We start from the raw sequence: 21,262 nt of genomic DNA, 5'->3' as shown, positions 1-21,262 counted from the left end.
ACCCTCACTGAACACATAAGAGATGGTGCCTATGGGGCTGTCTGAGAGCATAGACCAAAAGCAGAGGTGGGGGCAAGAAATGGAAGAGAAACCTCACCATAACATGACAGCAACTTAACTCTGTTAATAGCAAGATAGTGAGCACTTCAGACTTTCAAGGTAAAAAGGCAAAACTGAGCCAACATTATCACCAAAAGTCATTTTTTTTTAACATACAGATTTACATGGATAAAATCTCACACTAAAGCTGTATGTTGTAAAGAAAAAGAATGCAGACTAGAGTTTCTCACGGGCTGTGGTTTATCCAGCCTGCCTGATGGTGATAGGGAACAATTCACTGCACTTTATTTTGAGACAAGGTCTCATTATGTAGCCCTGGCAGACCTGGTAATTTTTTAATACAGATTAGGGTACCCTTGAACTCTTAGAGATCTGCCTGCCTCTGCCTCCCAAGTGCTGAGATTAAAGGTGTGCACCACCACACCTGGAAAGATCTTCATTTTAAAGATGAGAAGGAAGGAAAGAAAGAGAGGAGAGAGGAATCCATCAGTCCCACAATCTACTGCCCAGTGACCCCCACACCCTGTCTTCAAGACAGTGAATACATACACAGCCCCAGGAGCCAGTTTGAGGACAAGGACTTCTTGCCACTCAGGACCAATGAAATGCCTCCTTCTACAAGGGCTATATTCTAGGAGAAAACTTGACATTCCTAGTCCTCAACTCCAGCCTGACTCAGTATTCTTCTGGGAAGGATCTTGTCAAAATCACTAATGAACATGTGAATGAAGCCAGAAAGACTGAGCAGTGACAAACACAAGCCAGATGCAATGCACGAAGCAGAAACTATTGACACAGGGCCCTCACATTTCAGCTAGGATGGCTGGTCATGAACCACCTCCATCTTTCTTTCATTCCCGGTGCTGGGCTTATAGACACACCACACCTAGCTTTTTATATGTAGATCTGAACTCAGGTCCTCAAGCTTGCACAGCAAGAACTTCACACACGGAGCCACCTCCCCAGTCTCCCAAGCTCTGACACTCTCGCCTTCCCTTTCTCCTTCCTGAAACAGGGCTGAAGGAACAAAGAAACATGGTGGCCAAAAAAAAGACCTTGATGGTTAAAGCCACACACTGAAACCGACAGACTCTCAGAACCATCCTGCCAGCCCCAATGTCCACTCCAGACAAGTACACAAAAAGCAAGGAACCTCTGGGAATCCCCCATGATGAAGTTCTGGCACCCTGCCACCCCCACGCCGGGAGCCCATTGGAACGAACCCAACACTTGCCTTCAAAGAGGGGAATGGAGTCATTGGAAAAGGTGTCCAGAGCGAGCAAGTCCTTGCCATCTTTGGACCCACTGCGTTTGTGTTTATGTTTCCTTCGGAAGAAGGACCTACGTGCAGCTGCCGACAATGTTTTTGCTGTGTTGTCATCTTTGACCTCAGACATGCTGAGCCTCCTTGAGAATTCTTGGTCCATCCTGTAGTCACAGAGAATGACAATGCTGGGAGGGCCATGGAAAGGGAAGAACCTAGGTTCCCCCAGCTCCTCCCAAGCCTTCTAACTACTGGCCTTTCCCATAACCCAGGATGCTCAGGCATCACCACAGCAGCAAGAAGTTCAGGGTCCAGCTTCAGAGTAAGTAAATTCCTACCATGACACCAAGCTCAAGGCAGCCAGTGCCCAGTGACACTGCTAGCTGTGCTTCCTGCCATGGAAGGTATGGACACTAACAAGAACCATGTGATTGCATTTGCATCAAATGCCTAAAGAGAAACCTATAAATTTTAAGAGTAGATGAGTGGCTTGGGGCTGGGGGTTTAAGTGATAGAGTGTGCTGGGATTTGGTTATGGGTTTTACTGTGACTCTTAAGGGTCCACATACTGTTGGAGCCTGGATCTGTAGGGTATTAGCACTGAGACAGCACAGTGGAGATTAGTTATGTATCTACCCTCAGAAGGGGATCAATGAGATCCTCTCAGAACCCATTACTTCCTCCAAAGAAAGCAAACCTGGCCTGAGTCTGTTGTGGAATATCCCTTTGCACTGTGTGAAGATGTGCCACTGTGACTGGCTTAATAAAAAGCTACATAGCCAATAGCTAGGCAGGAGGTATAGCAGGTACTTCTGGACAGAGAGAGCTCTGAGAAGAAAGGCAGAGCTGCCAGCCAGATAGAAAGGAAATAGTATGGGCAGTAGAGAGTAAAGGTAACCAAGCCACAGAAAAGAGCATAGATTTAAAAATATGGGTTAATTTAAGTTATAAGAACCAGTTAGGAACAAGCCCAAGCTAAGGCAGAGCTTACATAATTAATAGTAAGTCTCTGTGTATTTTTTATGAGCTGGCGGCTCAAAGAAAAATATAACTACAAAATGAGTTCTCTTTGGTTCTTGTGGTGGTTTAAATGAGAATGGCCCCCTTAGGCCCATATATTTGAATGCTTGGTCATCAGGGAATGGTACTACTTGAGCAGGATTAGGAGGTATGACCTTGTTAGAGGAAGTGTGTCACTGGGGGTGGACTTTGGGGTTTCCAAAGCCAAAGCCAGTCCCAAAGTCTCTCTCTTCTTGCTGCCTGCAGATCCAGATGTAGAACTCTCACCTACTTCTCTAGCACCATGTCTGCTTGTGTGCCACCATGCACCCACCATGAAGATACTGGACTAAACCTCTGAAACTGTAAGCCAGCCCCCAATTAAATGCTTTCTTTTATAAGAGCTGCTGTGGTCACGGTGTGTCTTCACAGCAACAGAATACTAAGACACTTCCTAGCTTGCCACAGAATCTCTTCCTTCTGCTTCCTGACCATACTGTGAAGTGGCCAATGAGGTCTTCATCAGATGATGAACAGATGAGGTCACCTGACTTCACACTTTCAGCCTCCAGAACTGAGAGATAAATAACGTTCTTTTTCTTGTGAATTTCTCAGCCTCAAGTATTTTGTTACAGCGAAAGAATACAAACATAGGGTAATAGCTAACTGGGTTCCTTTCAGAGGTGATGGACATGCTTTAAAATTAACTGTGAAGGAGTTGGGAATGCAGTCCAGTTGGTAAAGTGCTTGACTAGCATGCTCAAGGCTCTGAGTTCAATACCCAGCACCACATTAAATGGGTGTTGTAGCATATGCCCATGATTTGAGCACTCAAGAGATGGAGGCAGGAGAATCAGTTCAAGGCCACTTTGACTACATAGCAATTTGGAGGTCAGCCTGGGCTACATCAATCAGTAAATAAAATAATGGTAGGGAAGGTTGCACATATCTGTCAATATACATGCCCTGGCATCATTGGGAGGACCCATCTGGTAAGGGAATTACAGCTTCATAACTCTGTTTGGGAGGCATAGATCCTGACTTGCCGTGGCACTTCTATGCATTGGCTCATCTAGGAGCAACTTCCATGACAGTGATCTGGGTCACATGCACAGTGCTGATGAAGCTGCAGTTCCCAAAGGAGTCAGTCCTCCAGCAGCCAAGGCCACTGTCACTCTGTGAGGTCCCATACCACAATGGTGGCCCATGTGGTCCCTGCCTGGAGAAGGAGACGACTTACACATATTTGCTGGGAATCTGCCCACGCTGGATCTTCTGAGCATTCTCATCCAGCTGCCAAGCCATCCAGGACCCAAACATGCCCTGGGGCAATGTGTCATCCACATACAGGATGTCGTCTTTCTTAAAACTCAGTTCAGACTCCACCTCTGCCAGACGGTCATATAGGGCCCTGCACCATGGAACAGATGATACAAGTTGAGGAGGAGGCCACAGCACACACCCATCTTTTAAGGCAGCTGTCTTTGCTGTCTCCAGATACCACAGAAAAGGATTTGGGGACATCCTGAAGAGGCCCCCCTCACACACTTTACAGAGCCCTAACACTGAGGGCTCATCTCCACTGAAGAAAGACTTCCTGCACCCTGTCCTTTCAAACAGACATTTTCTATCCACCTGTGTCAGAAATCAAAGCCACTGCTTCCTGCAGACTGGCAACTCTCATAGATGGAAACATATCACTTCCCACCTGCAGAATGGTAAGTACTACCCATGCATGTGTTCATCTACTCTATGGTCTCAGGTTGTGGGGGGCATGACAGGACTCCTGAGCCACTCATGGAAGATACCTGATGCAATCCCCACATCAAGATTCCCACGGGACTTATAGGCACCATGGGCACCTAAGATCCATGCATATTGCAGCGGGCTCTGTGGGACTCAGGAAAGACCACACAAGAAACACAACCCACAGAGTAAGGGGCTCCAGGTCTCAAAATTCCTGCAGTCTTGACATAGGCAAAAGTAATGCCAATGATGGCCTGAGCCCTCAGGGCAAACAGTCCAGGGAATCTATTTACCCTAGGAACTTTCCACAGAGAGCCCCTCCCTTGGCCCTAACCCTTACTGCTGGCACCTGATGTAGAAGCTGTCACCAGGCAGGCCCTTGACTCTGGTGAACTCCTCATGGCGGTACTGCACCTTCAGGCGGATATTATCCTTAGGCTTCAACATTTCCACATAGACATCCTCCACTGTCCTGCTGCGCACATCCAGGTTGCCATACTGACCAGGGAAAGAGTACCAGGGTCAGAAAGACAGTGGCAGGGATAGCTTGGGTACTCAGAAGGTTCCAGGACAGTGCCTGGTCTTAGACTCTGCCTGCCTCCCTTGCCTGCCTCCCTTCTACAGATCTTGGTCTCCCCAGTGTCTATGCCCTATATGACTTCCTGGCTAGCAATGAAGAGCTCTACTTTTTGCTTATGAAACCATGTATTTGCAATTGTAGTGGCTAATTTTATGACATTTTGACACAGGCTAGAGTCATCTGAGAGAAGGGAACCCCAAGTAAGAAAATACCCCATAAGACTGAGCTGTAGGCAAGCCTGTAGGGCATTTTCTTAATTAGGAATTGATGGGGGAGGGCCCAGCTTATTGTGGGTGGGACCACCCCTGGACTCCTGGTCCTGGATTCTATAAGAAAGCAGGCTGAGCAGGGCACAGAGAGCAAGCCAATGAGCAGTACTATTCCATGGCCTCTGTATCAGCTCCAGCCTCCAGGTTCCTGGCCTGACTTCCCTCAGGAATGGAATGTTACCTGGAAATGTAAGCTGAAATAAACCCTTTCCTCCCCAAGTTGCTTTGGCCATGGTGTTTCATCACAGCAATAGTAACACTAAGTAGGACAGCCATCTATGTGCCATCTCCCCCACAGGATGGGAGACCCAGACAGTATGAGAGAAAGAAAGACAAATCAGTCAGCTCAGAGACCTATGGCTCATGAGACTGGGCACCTCCTTCTGGCTATTCAGGATCAGAGCCCAGGCTAAGCCTCAGCAGCCCACCTCAATGCCCAGGGGCTTGGTAGTATCCCTCATGTACAAGAATAACCCTCCTTGACAAGTTGCTGAGTGACATGAAATCCCAACTCCTGTGTCATGAAAGAGAACACGAGCTGGTAACACATGAACATGACCTGGCACACACAGTGGCAGGACTCACCTCAAGGATGAGGTCCCCCGGCACGAGGCCTTCGGGACCCTTGGCAGGACTATCATCTTCTACCTCAGCCACAAATACTCCGTGCAGGTTCCCACCACACAAGTGCACCCCCAGATCCAACTGGGATTTCTTGATGAAAACAATGCGAGGTTCAGGGGTCTTCTTGCTGCTATCTCCCACAATCCTTTTGAGAAGGAAAATGAAGTCCTTAACATGTACAAGGAGAGAGGCAAGCATAAGTGAAGAGAGCCATGGCTGATGCCCTGCCTGCTTTGTTTTGCAGGTCTGGGCTTCCCAAGAGCTGGTCAGCTGAATACAGGCTCTCCTCTATTATAGACTCAGTACAGGGTCAGAGGCTGAGAGTGGTAATGTGAACAGAAAGAGAGACAGAAGAAAAAGAGGGCAACAAACCATTCAGAGAGAAAACAAAAAAGCTAGCAAGGGACAGAGCTAAGGGCAAAACCCATACCTCTGGCCCAGCTGTCACTGGGTGCCTGTGGAGGCATCTCTTCCTAGATTGAGCATGCCTGCCTTGGCCTCACTGTTTAGAGACTGACAGCTCACTCAGGGAAACCTCCGAGCAGTTTCTATGCCAATTCATGCAGGGTTCTTGCCAGAAGGATAACCATGCTACAATCCACAGACAAGAGAGGCGAGGTAACATGGAAGGCCCAAGGGGGATTGCATGGATCCCCCTGGGAAGGGGAAACAGAGGCAATCTCCTGGGTGGACTGGGGGGTGGGTGGGCATGGGAACTGAAGGGAACAGGTTGCAGGGTGGGCAGAGGAGGACAGTGCTGAGAGAGGAGACTGTAAAGGGGGGCTTTAAAGACTCAGGTAGAAGCCTGATGCAAAGGAAACTTCCACAAGGATGGCCCTAACCAAGACTCATGGCAGCAGTGGCCATCCCCTGTGATCAGGTTAGTGACTACTAACCTGATTCAGTGACTGATGGAGGCAGATTCAGAAACCCACTGGCCAAACACTGGTCTGTGCAGAGGGAGGAGGGATTGTAGGAGCCAGGAAGGTCAGGGGCATCAGAGGAAAACCCACAGAAATGGCTAGCCTGGCTCATCTGAACCAAAGACCAGGGAGCTTGCATTGGACCGACCTAGGCCTTCTGCATATATGTGACAGTTGTGTAGCTATTTGTGGGACTCCAGACAATGGGAGAAGGGCTGTCCCTGGCGCTTTGGCTGGCTCTTGGGAGTCTAATCCTCATGCTGGATTGCTTTGCACATGCTGAATACAGGGTGAGATACTTTTCTAATGGCAGCTTGATATGCCATACTTTGCTGATGCCCCTAGGAGGCCTGCCCTTTCTGAGGGAATATGGAGGAGGGCTGAGTTGGAGTGTTGGGGGAGGTGGGGTAAGGGAGTGGGAGAAGAGGAGAGGAGGCTGGGAACACATGTAAAATAAAGAAATTAATGAAAAAAAAAAAAAAAACAAAAACAACAACAAAAAGCTGGGAACACAGTGAGAAAGGCAGACACCCATGGAGACCAGGAAGGGGATATGAAGGAAGAGCCCACCCCTGGTGACAATTTGCCAGCAGGTGAGTTCCAGCAGGCAGAGCAGCCTCAACCTGCATGACACTAGGACTTCCTTGGGAGCTATGACAATTCTAGGCTAGGCTGACTCAAGACTCCAGTAAGAACACTTGCTCCTTCCTCCTGAGGCTGCTCCCTCCCAGTCTGCTCACAGAAAATGTCCATTCATGGCTGACAACTCTCCCTGCCATAGAGCTGGGCCATGTCGCTCTCACAGCACTGCAGCTCACCACACTTGCCAGGGCCCTGGCCTAACCTCACCATTGCTGCAGCTGGCCAGAGATCCAAGACCTTCCTGGCTGATAAAGGCGTGCGGTCTGGAGACAGAAAAGGAGAAGGAAAGACAGAATGGGGAGAGCAACACAAGCAAGGAGAGAAGGGGAGGAGGAAGCGGAGAAGGAAAAGACAGGCCTGGTGTGGGCTCTGTCCTACTGGAGCAGTTGGGCATGGGGGCCCTCAGCATGCCTGTGCTGACCTGGAGCTGGGGGTGCTCTGCTTGGCTGAGGGAGTGCCAGGGCCTTCATCCTGTTCCATCAGCGGGTCAATGACAGAGGGATGTTCGGGGTTTACAGCACTGCTGCCCTGGAGAGTAGAGTGGGGGGTGGCAGCAGGGTCCAGGTGGGAGCTGGAGGTGGAAAACAGAAAGAATACTATGCATTCAAGCAGCCAGGTCCACCACTCCTGTAGTGGCAATAGTCCCAGACTGTGAATAGGGAATCCGGTTTAACACACTGAGTCCTAGAAAGACAGACACATGAGGAGTCTAGACTTGTGCCACCTGCCCCATAGGGTCTGCCTGTCTCCAACCAGGGATCGTCTCCAAAGGTGTCCAGCCCAGAGGGCACACAAAGCCACTTTCCCTTCCCATCTGTTTTTGTTCTATACCAAGCCATGTGCGTTGGCTCTACAGGACTTATAGCGCCCCCTCCCCAGCTCTCCCCAATCTACTCTGGGATCCACAGTTCAGGGGTAGGTACAAACAGATGTCCAGTGTTTGCTCACACAGAGTCAACCCCTGAGCTTGTACCCAGGCTGTGACTTTGCTTAGCACAGCTCCCCCATTCTTTTCTGTACCCTAAGTGTTTCAGGAGACATCCTCTTTCTGGAAACCTCTTGCCCCAAATTCAAGGTAATTAATCTTCCCTTACTGGAAGAAGAATCTCAAAAATTTGGAACTGGCCGCAGGTAAGCAATCCCCTCTGGCAGCTATCTCTCCACCCTAGCCTAGCCAGCCCCTGGAAGCTCACCTGGAGCGGGAGTGGCTGTTGAGCTGGTGAATGTGTGGGTTGTACTGGGCCAGGATGGTGATGGTATCGCACTGCTGTCCGATGATTAGCCGGGCCTGTTGCTCGGTAGCACTCCTCAGGTTTATGCCATTGAACTGGGAAGATGCCCAGGGTGGACTCAGTGATGGGCAATTACTGAAGCAGTGAACATGGACTTGGGAACACTGCTTCATAGGGAAGGAGGAGAGAAGGAAGGCAGGAAGGGCCACTCCCTCTTACCTCAAGTAACTGGTCCCCATACTCCAGGCCAGCCTGGTGGGCGATGCTCCCAGTGGTCACCTTGGAGACATAGATACCACCCTTCTCTCCACTCACAATGGAGATTCCCAGAGGTTCTGAACCCTTCTGCACCTTCACGTGCCGTGGCTCCTCCAAGTAAGGCCTGGAGAAAGAGCCAAAGGTTTCAGGGACTCAGACTCAAAGGGACAGAACAGGGAGGCTGAGATTGGGCATGCAGTCAGCAGTGTGAAGGAAGGACCACAGCTCAGGTGTTGTGGTAATGATGGGGGATGGCAAACTGACTTTGGATAAAGGAACACATTTCCTGAAATTTCATGCAATACAAACACAGGACATCCAAACAAATGTGGAAAAGACAGAGAATGGTTCATAGGAAATACACACACACACACTCACACACATTTTCATTTGATGAAAGGATCATCCCAGGACAGGCATTATGCATATCCCATGGCAGGGGTTCTGAAGACACCCACTGGGAAAAAGAGATGGCTCTGCAATTATAGCCCCCTCCCCGAAAAGATGATATGACTATCCAGTTCTTATATTTATGGGCCCCTAGGGTGAAAATGAAGCAGCATTAAGCCATGAGAAGAGGGCTGAGAGACTGATGGAGCAAGGATGTGCCCATGCATTTACTGGCCAGGGAGCTGTCCCCCATATCCAAGGGCATGAAAGGATGTGAGAGACTCATGTCAGGCCAACCTCAGACTCCTCAGCGAGGAGGACCTGGGCCTAACGGCCACGGGCAGCCTCAGAAGAGATCTGTGGTGGAAGAGATACATCAATGGACAAAGGTTAGGAGAGAAGGGGCACTCAGAGAAGGACCACATGCTGGACCAGACGAAAGACCCAGGACTCTGCTAAGCCCTCTCCCTACAGGCAACTTCCCCAACCCAGGGCCCCTTGGTCTCAGTCAAAGGCTGAGGAAGGGAATTACTCTTCCTCCTGGGTCCCCTCCAAAGCCCATGGGACATTCCAAGAATGACTAGCCTGAGATACCTGCTCCTTTCACTACTGTGAGACAAATAGAACATCCACAACCTCAGAAGACCTTCGCCTGGATCCCCACAGCTGGGCCTTGGAATAAGAGAGAGAAAAATGCCTTTCCCCCCAATTTTAAAAGATTTTATCTTGACATTTATTTATTCACTTGCGTGTACAGATGTGCATGCACATGTGTGCATGCCATGGTGCCTGCAAGGGGATAAGAAGACAATCTGTGGGGTAAGGGTGGGGTCAGTTCTCTCCTTCCACCACGTAGGTCCAGGAGATCAAACTCAGGTCACCAGGCCTGGTAGCAAGTCCCTTTGCTGAGCCATCTCCCTGTCCCATGAAATTCTTAAATTGTTCTGATCCCACCACCACCCCCAGGTGGCTTCACTTCCCAAACCCACTCCTCCTCAATTCTTCCCTTAACCTTCTACGTCCTGCATACAGTCAATTCCGCCACTGAAAATACACTATAGAGTTCTAAGGTCCCTTGAAGATAGCCATCTAAAGACCATCCTCATAGCCCAGCCCAAGAAGATGGAACAGTGAACAGTCACACAAAGGAGGAGGCCTAGTTTCTTCCATTTGAAGTTCCTCCTCACCCAGTGGCTGACCTTTCCTCTGTGCACATTAACACAGCATGGTCAGCTCAATATAAAAGTGGGTGACCAAGTCTAACAATGTCACACAAAAGCCAGGAAGCTGGAGAGATAACTCCACAGTTAATAGTGTGTGTTGCTCTGCCAGAACCTGAGTTCAGTTGTCAGCACCCATATCGGGTCACTCACAACTACCTGTAACTCCAGTGCCATGGGATCTGATACCCCTTCTGACCTCCAAGGGCACCTGCACTCACATGTACATACCCAACACACACAAACATGCAAACATACAGACACACACACAGCCAGGAAACTTCCAAATGACCCTATGAATCACAGAGAAAAGTAACTGCACTTTTAGTGACCTATATACATGTTCATGTCGATATTTTTTTTTTAATTTTTCAATGTATGTCAATATCTACGCATGCAATATCTTCTACAGATGGTGTCAGGAAGAGTGTGACCAAAGGCACCTGAAGGGAGGGGAACAGGCCTCTACTTTCATCTTCTCAGTGACCTGAGGGTTTTTTTTTAACATTATCACAGACGTTTTCTCAGAGCAACAAAGCTCATTTGTAAATCAAGTTTATTAAGTTTAATTAATAATATCACAAACAGTCGATAAAGGAGCTGTGTTGAGTATATGACACAACACTAAAACAGACATTGAAATCTCTACTGTGTACATCAAAGGTAAATATCAACCAAACTTCTGAAGTGACTGCATGTGACTTTTTTGCTTCTTTTGACTTCTTCCACTTTCTGGGTTTTCTCTAATGATTATATGATAGGGAACTCCAGGTCCTGGAAATGAGACTACCTTTAATTAAGGAGTTGGTGCTCAGGTCACATGGGCTAAATTCATCTCATACCTGGCTCTCTCCCAAAGCAGGAAGCTGATAGCTTGTGTCATGTGACAAGACCCTTTCTACCTCTGAGGACACACTTCATTTGGAGAAGCAGGAGCTAGAGCTGAACAAAGCCACCCTCCATACTCCCACGTGTGCCACCCAGAAAGGACCCCTGAACACTAGGATCCCTAGGTCCTGAGGCTGATGCCCTGGGCACTCAGGCTAATACTCACTAGGTTTCTTTTCTTGTAAGTTTAGATCTTCAAATCAAACATGATCTAACTTATTCATTTAGGTTTTTTTAAGATTTTATTTATTTATTATGCATACAACATTCTGTTTCCATGTATATCTGCACACCAGAAGAGGGCACCAGATCTCATAACGGATGGTTGTGAACCACCATGTGGTTGCTGGGAATTGAACTCAGGACCTCTGGAAGAGCAGCCAGTACTCTTAACCTCTGAGCCATCCCTCCAGCCCTTATTTAGGTTTTCTGAGGCAGGGCCTCACTCTGTGGCCTTGGCTGTCACAGAACTCAGAGAAATCTGCCTTTAGGTTTTCTGAGGCAGGGCCTCACTCTGTGGCCTTGGCTGTCTCAGAACTCAGAGAAATCTGCCTGTCTATGTACATTTCATTTCTCAAAAGAAAAACAAACAAACAAACAAACATAACAATTTAGGATAGAGGAAAAGAACCAAGAAATGTAACAGTGAACTGTAGGGAGCCGTTCCTGCATTCTCCATTACAATGATGGTGCCTGCAGACACCGAATGTAAATTATTTCGCAGGCGCTGGGTAATTTCCATTCCTTTGATCTCTGCCTATCCCGTGGCTCATTTGGCCTGAGGAGCTAAAGCCATTCATAGGGTAACATATCCCAGGCGGGCTGCCAGCCTTTATTAAGGAACGGGATTCTTGGGCCGGGGTCTCCGCTCTGGTAAGCTTATGCTCTCCCACTCTCAAGATGCATTAAAGCTTTCCTGCAGAAGGATCCGAGTGTCCTGTGTGTATGTTTCTTGCCGGCGAGAACATATAGCGCGCGGGACATCTGGTGCCGAAACCCGGGAACTTGTTAACATCTCCGGCATTGTGGAGACCCCTCTAACGGGGCGGATTCAGAACTGCAGGGTGGTAAGTTCGGAGAGGTATGCCTTATTCTGACACCTTCTTTTTTGACTTTGCTTTTAATTTGTCACCACTATGGGATGGAAAAGCCTTAATTCTAGTCTTTATTCTAATTTTGTTCACATTGGTCTTATATTATGCCCACCGTGGCTGGTGTTCCAGTTCGAGACCAAGCCTACCCCGGGTAGCCTCCAACATAATGGGCTCTTCAAAACAGAGAGACCTAATTAAAAACTGTCTAGAGATTGAGGCTTGCCGTCCCATGGTAGCAGAGAGTCAAAAAACGCTTAAAGAGGTACAGGATAATATATCAGAAACCGAACGAGATGAGAGAATAGGAGCTCAAAAAAGGAAGGACATGTCCAAGGAAAAAGGCCCTCCCCAGGATATAAAAAAAGGGGGAGAGAAAATAGGGAATAACCGGTCACACCCCGGTAAATTTAAGAGAAATAAAGACTCAAAACCTAGCCTCTGCCCTACAACGAAACTAGAGGCCTTGGAGCTGAGCAGCTCAGACTCTGAGATTTTAGACTCTAGCAAGGAAGCAGAGCTAGAGGAGGAGGCAGCACGATATAAAGAGGACAGATACCACCCCGATAGATATCGGCTGCCAAAAGTGAAAGCAAATATGAGGCCATCGCCTGTTAATCCAGCGGGTGTACTTCCATCAACACCCCCATTATTTGGTACCGACTCCTTCTTACCATTAGAGGAGCGGAGGAAATTACAGATGGCTTTCCCAGTCTTTGATAGGGGAAAAGGCCGTGCATGTTATTCAACACCTCTTGAAGGCCTGGAATGCCTGGGGCTTTAAAGCCTCATAAACATTGAGGCTCAGGGCCATACTGAGGCCAAGCGTCTCACCTCAAAAACTAAAAGGCCAAAAGAAAATGGTAAAATGAAAAGATATCTTAACTGGTCTTTGGAGAGGCCCGATCCTATTCTCATAAGATCCAGGGGAGCTATTGTGTTTTTCCACAGGATGAAGAGAATCCCCTGTGGATCCCAGAAAGACTCACCCGAAGAGCCCCTTCTGACCTTCAAAAGTCGGAACTCCACCCTCTCCCCGGGAGTTGAGAGCCGCTATTGTTATCCAGATTAACTCCTGTCCTTGGCGGAGAGATTGTCTCGCTTAAGGGGTGGGGATGGCAAGACTAGTGCGCAGGACAGTGAACTATACTCAGGGCCAAAGATCAAGGGATAAGAATAAATCCTGCTTCTAGTTAAGTCAGGCCAGTCACTAATCTTGCATCCATCCATAAAACTCACTCAGGTGAGTTGCACACAGTCTACTCTTATAAAATGGAGCTAACGGTAGGAACACTCATGTAACTGAGATTTTTTTTTATAACAGTGTGCATAAATGAGCCTGGTAAGCAGGAAGTAGTACCCCAATATCCCTGTCACCACCAGGCCATCTCTAGCATCATCATGCTTACTCACTGCTTGGGGGAGAAGCCCACCACGCTGTGTCCCTGCCATCTATACCTGACCTGCTCGGACTCTTTCAGTGGTATGCCTCATGCTCTCTGGACTGCACCATCGCCAGAGTAGACATCAAGTCCCCTCATTTGCCCCAGCTACCGGTGCTCATTACACTCACCTGTCCTTTCTCCGCTCCCCATGGGAAGTGGGGTTGACAGCAATTCTGGGCAATGTGGAGGCTGAGGTCTGAGGCTGGCTACAGGAGGACAGGGTATCGATGTTCAGTGGGGACCGGGGAGGAGTGCTACATTCAGAATGTGACAATGAACCTGCCAGGACAGAAGAGGTGGACATGAATGGATCTGCCATCTAGAGCAGGGCTGTGTGGATCTCATCCTACGACCTGGGCCTTGATGATGGTCTCCACATTGCTTCCTGTCTCCACAGCAACAGATGTGGGCTAAGCTCAGTCAGCCTCATGAACCCACTGAGAAGACTAGAGGGGACCCAAGAGAGCAGGCATAGGAGGGAATGCCCAGTTCCTACCTCTGTCAGAGCCCATCACAGACCGGGGATATCTCGGTGTTAATGGGATCTTAATCCGCTCTGCCTTGAACTGCAAGTTACTGGAAGACCCTGTTATTTCAGGAGGAGACACAGTGTCAGGCCTCATGACTCAAGAAGAGCCCTCAGTCCTCACCACCTCTCAACAGTCAATGCAGTAACACAGAAAGCCTAATAGATACCCCTGAGGGAAATGGTCTGTGGAGAACTACAGAGAAGGAATCAGATCTCCTCATGCTAGAAGGACTTAGTAGGCCCAGAAACAGGAGCACATGCCTTGCTTCAAGCCCCCAAATGTAACAGTTAACAGTAACCTAACTGCTGCAGCAGCTGCTTCATCTTGCCTCTGAAGCCCTAAAGACTTCCCCCAGGGTCTTGTTACCAGGCAAATGACACTCCCCTCAGAGTTATATTCCCCCCAGGTGTGTATCCAGATACGATATCCAGGGTGGACTAACTCAGGGTCAGGAAACAAGACTCCAACCAAGAGGTCACCTGAAACAACCATGCCACCATCATGGAGCCTGCAGGCAGAAGGTGCTGGCTATGTTTTCAGAGTCACCAGATAGCAGCCATTCAGAGAAGGGAGCTGAGCTCAGCCTCTGGAGGGAAAGGAGTCACGTGTGCAGCCCACCCAGAGACCTGGTTATTAAAATGCAAACACAGTGGTAGTTACCAAGACGGGCACTGGAGGGCAGGGAGTTGGAACCCTGGGAGGCTCTCATGTCAGAGTAGTCACTGCAGGCCCTGTGACTCAGGTCCAGGCTGAGGCGTCCCTGGTGCTGGACACTGTGAGTGAATCAGAGAGGTGAGGGATCCTGGAGAAGGACTAAGACCAGACATAATCAAAGGGGAAACACAGTAAGTGGCCAGGACTCCCTAAGACAGAGAGTGAGGTGCCCTTGCTATTTGCCTAGGATAGCAGACTGACCCTACTCACTTCTCATAGATGACATCTACTAAGGACCTGTAGGCAGCAGAGGGAGCAGGCCAGACTGGAGTTGGATGGGTGGCAGAAACAAGGCACTGCCTTGTATAGGCCTAAGAAAATGGCCTGGGTGGTGGGGGGAGGCTGGACATGCACCGTGTGTCCTGGAGAGAGTGGTGTCACTCAGGACAGCTCCAGGAAGCTGGAGCTAGTGGACACTACCACATCTGGCTGGCCTGCAGTCAGTCCCAACAAGGTGGTTTAGGTTGTGTAATGTTGACATCTCTTCCTTGCTTAAAACTCCCCAGTGGTCTTTCAGAGTTTGTATCCTAGCCTGGGCCTCCCTGATGCACTGCCCCCCTGCCAAGCTGCCCCTATGCTTCAGACACACAGCCCTCAGCCATGCAGTCCTCCTTCCAGAGGCTCCTCCCAAAATTCTGTACTGTTGCTTTATTTCTTTCATACTGAGGGAAACCCAGGGCCTTGCACATGGAGGAAAGTGTTCTATCACTGAGCTACATCCCAGCCCCTACAGCTGGTCTTTATTGTTCTAGTCACAACAGCTGCTCTTATGCCATGGTACCTTCTGCAACCACTCGGTTTCCTATACACCCTCTTTCCAATCACAGCCCAGTTGTCTTCGTTTCTCTGACTCAGGCTACTCAGAACCACATATTATCACTGTCTCATTCTCGTATCTGCACTCTGGCACTGAACACAAAGCCCCATGAACGGGGAGCTGCCTTTCCAGTTTACCACTGTCTGCCCTTGAAAACAAAACAGCCATTGGGACATAATAGGTGCTCATTAAAAATTTGCCAAAAGAAGGAATAAGGATGATCCTGGACCCCACCCCCACCCCCATTTCAGGTTTCTTTTTAAATATATTAAGTGGTATTCTACCTAGCCAGGAAAACTTCTCTACTGAAATTTCAGAACTAGCCTGGGACCTGCCATCACTATCCTCTGAAAACCAGAGGGAGTTCACACAGCCCTCTCTCAGCCCTGCACTGCCCTCAGCCCTTTCCCAGCTAGTCAAAGAGGCTTTTCTGTCCACAGGCCTCTAAGCTGCAGTAACTCTCCAACCAGGAACCTGCACAGCTGGTCCACAGTAAAGTGTAAGTGCCCTGGCATACCTGGGAGACAAGCCCTGGAGGCTGGCATCACGGGACACGGGTGGAGAGCCACAGGGAACCACCCTGTGACTGCGCACAGTATAGATGGGGTTCCGCAGAATGGAGCTCACGGTGGTGCTGGGAGTCATGCTCCGGGGAACAGTGCCTAGAAATGGGCTGGGTCAGAACAGTGGTTCCAAACACCTAGATGGCTCTGGACTGGAACACGCCCTCCCACAAACACTAGGCAGTATCAGTCTTAGGGGAAAGGCTTCTAGGTAGAGACTTTTAGCCACCAATTTGCCATAGGTTTTGATTAGAGGTCTTTCCCCAATCATAAGAAAGGACTGATTCATTGCAATAAGCAAAGAACACATCCAACAGAGATGGGGCTAACAATCAATGAAAGGGCAGCAATTACAGGTTGAATAAATGTGATAATATCCCCTCTTCCCAAAGACTGGTCTTCCCTGTGAGCCCACAAAAACCCTGTTTCCAATTCCTATCCCAACAGCTTACCCACAGATGGCCGATTGGGATAGAGTGGGGGGTTGCCATGTCGACTAGCATGTCCTGGTGAATATGGGGACCATTCCTGGACCTCCGGGGAGAGCTCTCCACTGGCTGGAATGCACTCCTGGTCCTGCAGAATCAAAGGCAAGAGTGTCTGCTGGGGAAAGTGAATACTCACTATGTTTGCAAACTGACTTCAGCTCCATGCATCAGCTCCTCCCTCGGGCTAAGGAGTGACCAGTGGGAGAGGTATTGCCCATTACATTGCCTGATACCTGGAAGCAAAGAACTTCATGTACAAACCGATTGTAAAACAAGTGCAGAGAAAGAACCAACCTTCCTTCTTTCCTTTTCTCTTTCTTCCCTTCTCCTTTTCTTTTCTTTCTTTTTTTTTTTCCTGAGACAGTTTCTGTGTAGTCTTGTCTGTTTTAGAACTTACTCTGTAGACCAGACTGGCCTTGAACTCAAGGAGATCTGCCTGCCTCTGCCTCCTAAGCACTGGGATTAAAGGTGTGCACAGCCACTGCCTAGCTTTTTTGTTGTTGTTTTAGTTAGACTCTGCCTTTTAAATAATCAGATCATGGGAGTGGAAGATGAGAAGTCATGCCTGCAGCAGGATGCTCCCTAGGAGTTTCACTTCTCAGCACTCTTCCCTTCTGGAAACACAGCCAGTCTGTCCTATAGCCAACTTCAGTGGACCACTCATTTCCCCCAGCCTTTCTTGGGCAAATCTGTCACTTAACTTTTTTTTTTTTTAAACAAGCTCAAAATTTTGTTTAATAAACAAACCAAACATTATTCTCAGGTAAGTGTCTCTTGATGTCATTTCCCACTACCATGCATGTCATGACCTTTTCCCATCTCCTACATGGGACTGTTGCTCACTGGCATCCTCCTGCCACTCTATCCACTCTTGTAGGTACACACCACCAGCAAAGGCACCAGCTCCGTACAAGCCTGGGAAACTGTGCAAAGATACTTTGCAGACTCCCACCCCAGCTACTCCAGCCCCAGGCCAACCTCTACCTCCAGGCACTGAGCAGGGATCACTACTGGAGTGATCTTGGGCCGAAAACTAGGGGCAGACTTTGGCCGGCGCCGCTTCTGCCCTAGCTCGTCCACTTTCTGGGAGGTGAGGTCCTCATCACAGGACTTTTTGGCGGGCAGGTAGGAGGTGTCTCCATCCCCTTCAGAGTGGTAACTGGAGGCAATGCGGACCCTGGCCTTGCGAGTGGGTGAAGCATGCATGGGTTCCCCAGGGTCCATGCTGGGGGGTGGGGCACTCGGAGGGCTGGTGGAAGGTGAGCTGCCCACCAAAGTGGCTTCTGACTCAGAACTGGTCTCCAGCCTGTGTTGGAACTTGATAGAGTCACTTCTCCTGGGGGGCTTCGGGGGTGTCAGAGATCCTACCCTCTTGGAGGGCTGTGGGGAATGAGCAAGCCCAAGGCCTGGAAGCATGTAGTCTATTTTGGGAGGTGTCTGTGGGCGCTTGAAAGTATTTGGATCAAAGATAGACTTCCTTTGCTTGGGCTTCTTGTACACGGAGAGCTTCTCCGGCCCTGATGTAGAACCAAGCACAGCCTTGGGCCAGGTCCCACCACTGTTGGAGCCATCAGGGTCTCCCTTGTCCAGGGGAGCCTCTACTATCCCACAGGGGCCCACCTCAGTCTCAAAAGACAGCAGTGGCCTCTGGCTCTGTATATCCAGCAGCCCGTAGCCACGTTCGGCAGAGGCATCAGAGCGGAATGAATTCAGACTATGCTCAGAGGTGCTAGGACAGGCCTGGGGGGAGGCTGGGGAGGAGGCTCCAGGGAATGGCTTGTGCAGAAAAGAACTACTGCCTCCAGGGGGACCCAGCTCCTTCCTGTCCTCCAGCCGATCTTCGCAGAAGATATCCGTCTGTGTGGAGTTATTGTGCTGTAACAAGTTCCGTTTGTTATGTGCCTGGACCTCTGGGCCATGGGCTCGACAACTCAGCATCTTATCTGAGTCCTTGATATTTTCAAAGATGTTCTGGCCACTCCACGAGGAGCTCTGGGGAAACACCTGAGCCAGGGATGCAGAGGTGAAAAAGAGAAGGTGAGATGCCATTGCTCACAATTGCCACTGGAAACCATTCCCAGAATGGAGTGATAGAAAGGGATGGCCACAGCTTCTCCCCACCCCCTACACACACTGAACAAACACAGATGCATGTACATATTATTGTCTAATAGTGAATAATATAGGCCTGGCTACGTAGAACTTATAAGATTAATAAAATCCTTCCAACTTTGAGCACTATCTGCAGCTACCTGCACACTGTGTAAGAATCATTAAGCATAAAAGTAAATTATTCATGGTAACCCAGGCAACTGGAAACTAACCAGGGCTAAGAGGTAAGCTCACATGTCACAAAAAGACACAGAAAGAACTATGTGTGGGTAAGTAAGCCTATGTGAAAAGGGGCTGCAGCTACATGATGCCTGTCTGGAGACAGCAAAAGGATCAGTGGTTCTTGGAGGCTTAAGGAGAATTGGCAATGACCAAGCAGAACACAGGAGACTTTTAGGGCAGTGACACTACGTATAGTGTCTACCTATAGTACTTTATACTATAGTACTTTAACGATGACCACATGTTAGCATACATTTGTCCACACTCACAGAAAACATAGTATCAACAGTGAAACCCCTTTAAGCTATGCAGCAGTGATGGCTCATCATTTGTTCCAAATGTACCATACAAATGCAAGGTGGCAATTCCAGGGAAAACCTAGGCTGGAGGACTCACATGAGGGGACACATGAGAACAATCTGCCCTCAAAATCTATTAATTTAAAAGAAGTAACTTGGAAAATACCTCCTAGTGAACTAGCTGGGCCCATTTACCTCAATTTCTATTATTAACATTTTCAACTATGTAGAAAAGTTGATATAAAAGTACGAGTACCCATAAACCCACTCACCAGATTCAATGATTTTACCAGATACTCCATTATTGTCTTTGTCTATGCTGGCACTGAAGAACACTGGAAAGTCACATAATCTTGGTATTTCCCCAGCTAAGAACTTCCAAATGGACCACCACATATGGCCATTATCTACTCAACTCCAAGGCCACTTCCAGGCCTACAGAGATGGTACAGAAGCTAACCATCTCTAGGGTCATCAGATTGTCCAGTCCGGACTGGAAGGTGCCCAACTATTCTCAACAGGGCTGTTTTTCAACCTATATCCACTCAGGCTTCCTATAACCTGCATTTTAAAATCAATATATTTCCCCAACGATCCTGGTGCCCTTTAGAAAACAGCTCAGGTGCATGGAGCTGAGACTCTTTTCACCCTCCCAACAGTGGCGAAGTGCCCAGTGCCCAGTGCCCACCTTCAGGAGGGAGAGGGTCAAGGAGTCTTGACAGCTCCGGAGCAGAGATTCACATTCATTCAGAGACTTATTGTCCAGTGCAATACCATTGATCTAGGGCCAAAGAGAGAACTGGTCAGGTCTATTGATGGTGTGGCCTTAGTGTTCTCAGGCTGCCAGGCCAGGGGCTGGGCCCACCTGCCAATCCTGGGACTGTTTGCATAAGGAGCCAAACTGGGGGTTAGCAAAAGAAAGGAAGGGCTTCCCCACCAGCACCTTGAGTCAGGTAAGGACCTTCTGAAGCAAATAGAACACAATCCTAACATCACACTGGGTGGGACCAGAACACAGGGGACCGAAGGAAGATATCCTGCTGTGTGAAAGCAGCCCACTCCTTCATGTGCGAGTGGCCAGAAAATGCATATGCCTCTTGGAATTGGGTGGAAAATGGAAAAGAGACCATGGCTATGAGAAGCCTTTGTGACATAGAAAGTATCACATAAATGATGCACTGCCATTGTCAAAGAGAATCAACACCCTCTCCTGGAATCTGTCCTTATCCCTCACAGACATTGTCAAAACTCAAAGGGGGCACATAGAACAGTGACTGTCTATGCCATGGTGTACCTGAACTACGAGGAAACACCTGGCAATGACAAGAACTAACTAGCAGGACACAGAACACTTTGGAGGCTCTAATGGGATGGTGCTGAGTGAATAAAGCCTTGATGGACTCACATACTTTACAATGTCATTCATACAAGTACAACTTAACTACCAGGTAAGAGACTGTTGGGGTGGAGGAGGGGATGACTATAAAGGGAAATATGTATGATGAAGAGATGGCTTTATAAGTGACTACAACGTTTATACAAAACTACTTGTGATAATACCCCACCCAGAACTAGGCATATGTACCACACCAGTGTCACCAGGCTGGTTTTAATATGGAGGACAGAGGATGGATGGTATATAAGGTCTCCCTGCACTATCTTTACAACTTCTTTAGATTCTATTAATTCTTTCAAAGTTGAAAGTTTAAAAGGGGGAGAACACTGACTTGGTGAAGTGCTTGCTGTGTACCCTTGAGTTTGATGCCCAGAACCCATGTAAAATGCTTGGTATGGTGACACATACTGATAATATGGGGCTAGGGAAACAGATACAGGCAGATCTCTGGAATTCACTGGTCAACAACCCAGCCTATCGGGAAAAGCCA

General features: G+C 48.6%; 1 protein-coding gene across 3 annotated transcripts in view; it reads right to left on the bottom strand.

The window, feature by feature from the left end:
- The window catches only part of Dlg5 (discs large MAGUK scaffold protein 5), a 116,759-nt gene that overhangs the window by 11,888 nt on the left and 83,609 nt on the right, over positions 1 to 21,262 (bottom strand). For 2 of the 3 annotated variants that reach the window (XM_027387495.2, XM_027387497.2), the window contains 14 exons: positions 20,065 to 20,157; positions 17,722 to 18,747; positions 16,708 to 16,831; positions 16,210 to 16,354; positions 14,822 to 14,934; positions 14,128 to 14,217; positions 13,760 to 13,910; positions 8,559 to 8,721; positions 8,301 to 8,434; positions 7,529 to 7,678; positions 5,504 to 5,687; positions 4,419 to 4,567; positions 3,564 to 3,734; positions 1,295 to 1,488 (listed from right to left, as the gene is read on the bottom strand). In XM_027387495.2, coding sequence (XP_027243296.1) covers positions 1,295 to 1,488; positions 3,564 to 3,734; positions 4,419 to 4,567; positions 5,504 to 5,687; positions 7,529 to 7,678; positions 8,301 to 8,434; positions 8,559 to 8,721; positions 13,760 to 13,910; positions 14,128 to 14,217; positions 14,822 to 14,934; positions 16,210 to 16,354; positions 16,708 to 16,831; positions 17,722 to 18,747; positions 20,065 to 20,157 — 2,887 coding nt within the window. The remainder of the gene's footprint in view (positions 1 to 1,294; positions 1,489 to 3,563; positions 3,735 to 4,418; positions 4,568 to 5,503; positions 5,688 to 7,528; positions 7,679 to 8,300; positions 8,435 to 8,558; positions 8,722 to 13,759; positions 13,911 to 14,127; positions 14,218 to 14,821; positions 14,935 to 16,209; positions 16,355 to 16,707; positions 16,832 to 17,721; positions 18,748 to 20,064; positions 20,158 to 21,262) is intronic. The other variant, XM_027387496.2, reaches the window with a different exon arrangement.

Source organism: Cricetulus griseus, assembly GCF_003668045.3.
Source record: "Cricetulus griseus strain 17A/GY chromosome 1 unlocalized genomic scaffold, alternate assembly CriGri-PICRH-1.0 chr1_1, whole genome shotgun sequence".
Classification (NCBI taxonomy): domain Eukaryota; kingdom Metazoa; phylum Chordata; class Mammalia; order Rodentia; family Cricetidae; genus Cricetulus; species Cricetulus griseus.
This window is presented reverse-complemented; position numbering and strand designations above follow the sequence as displayed.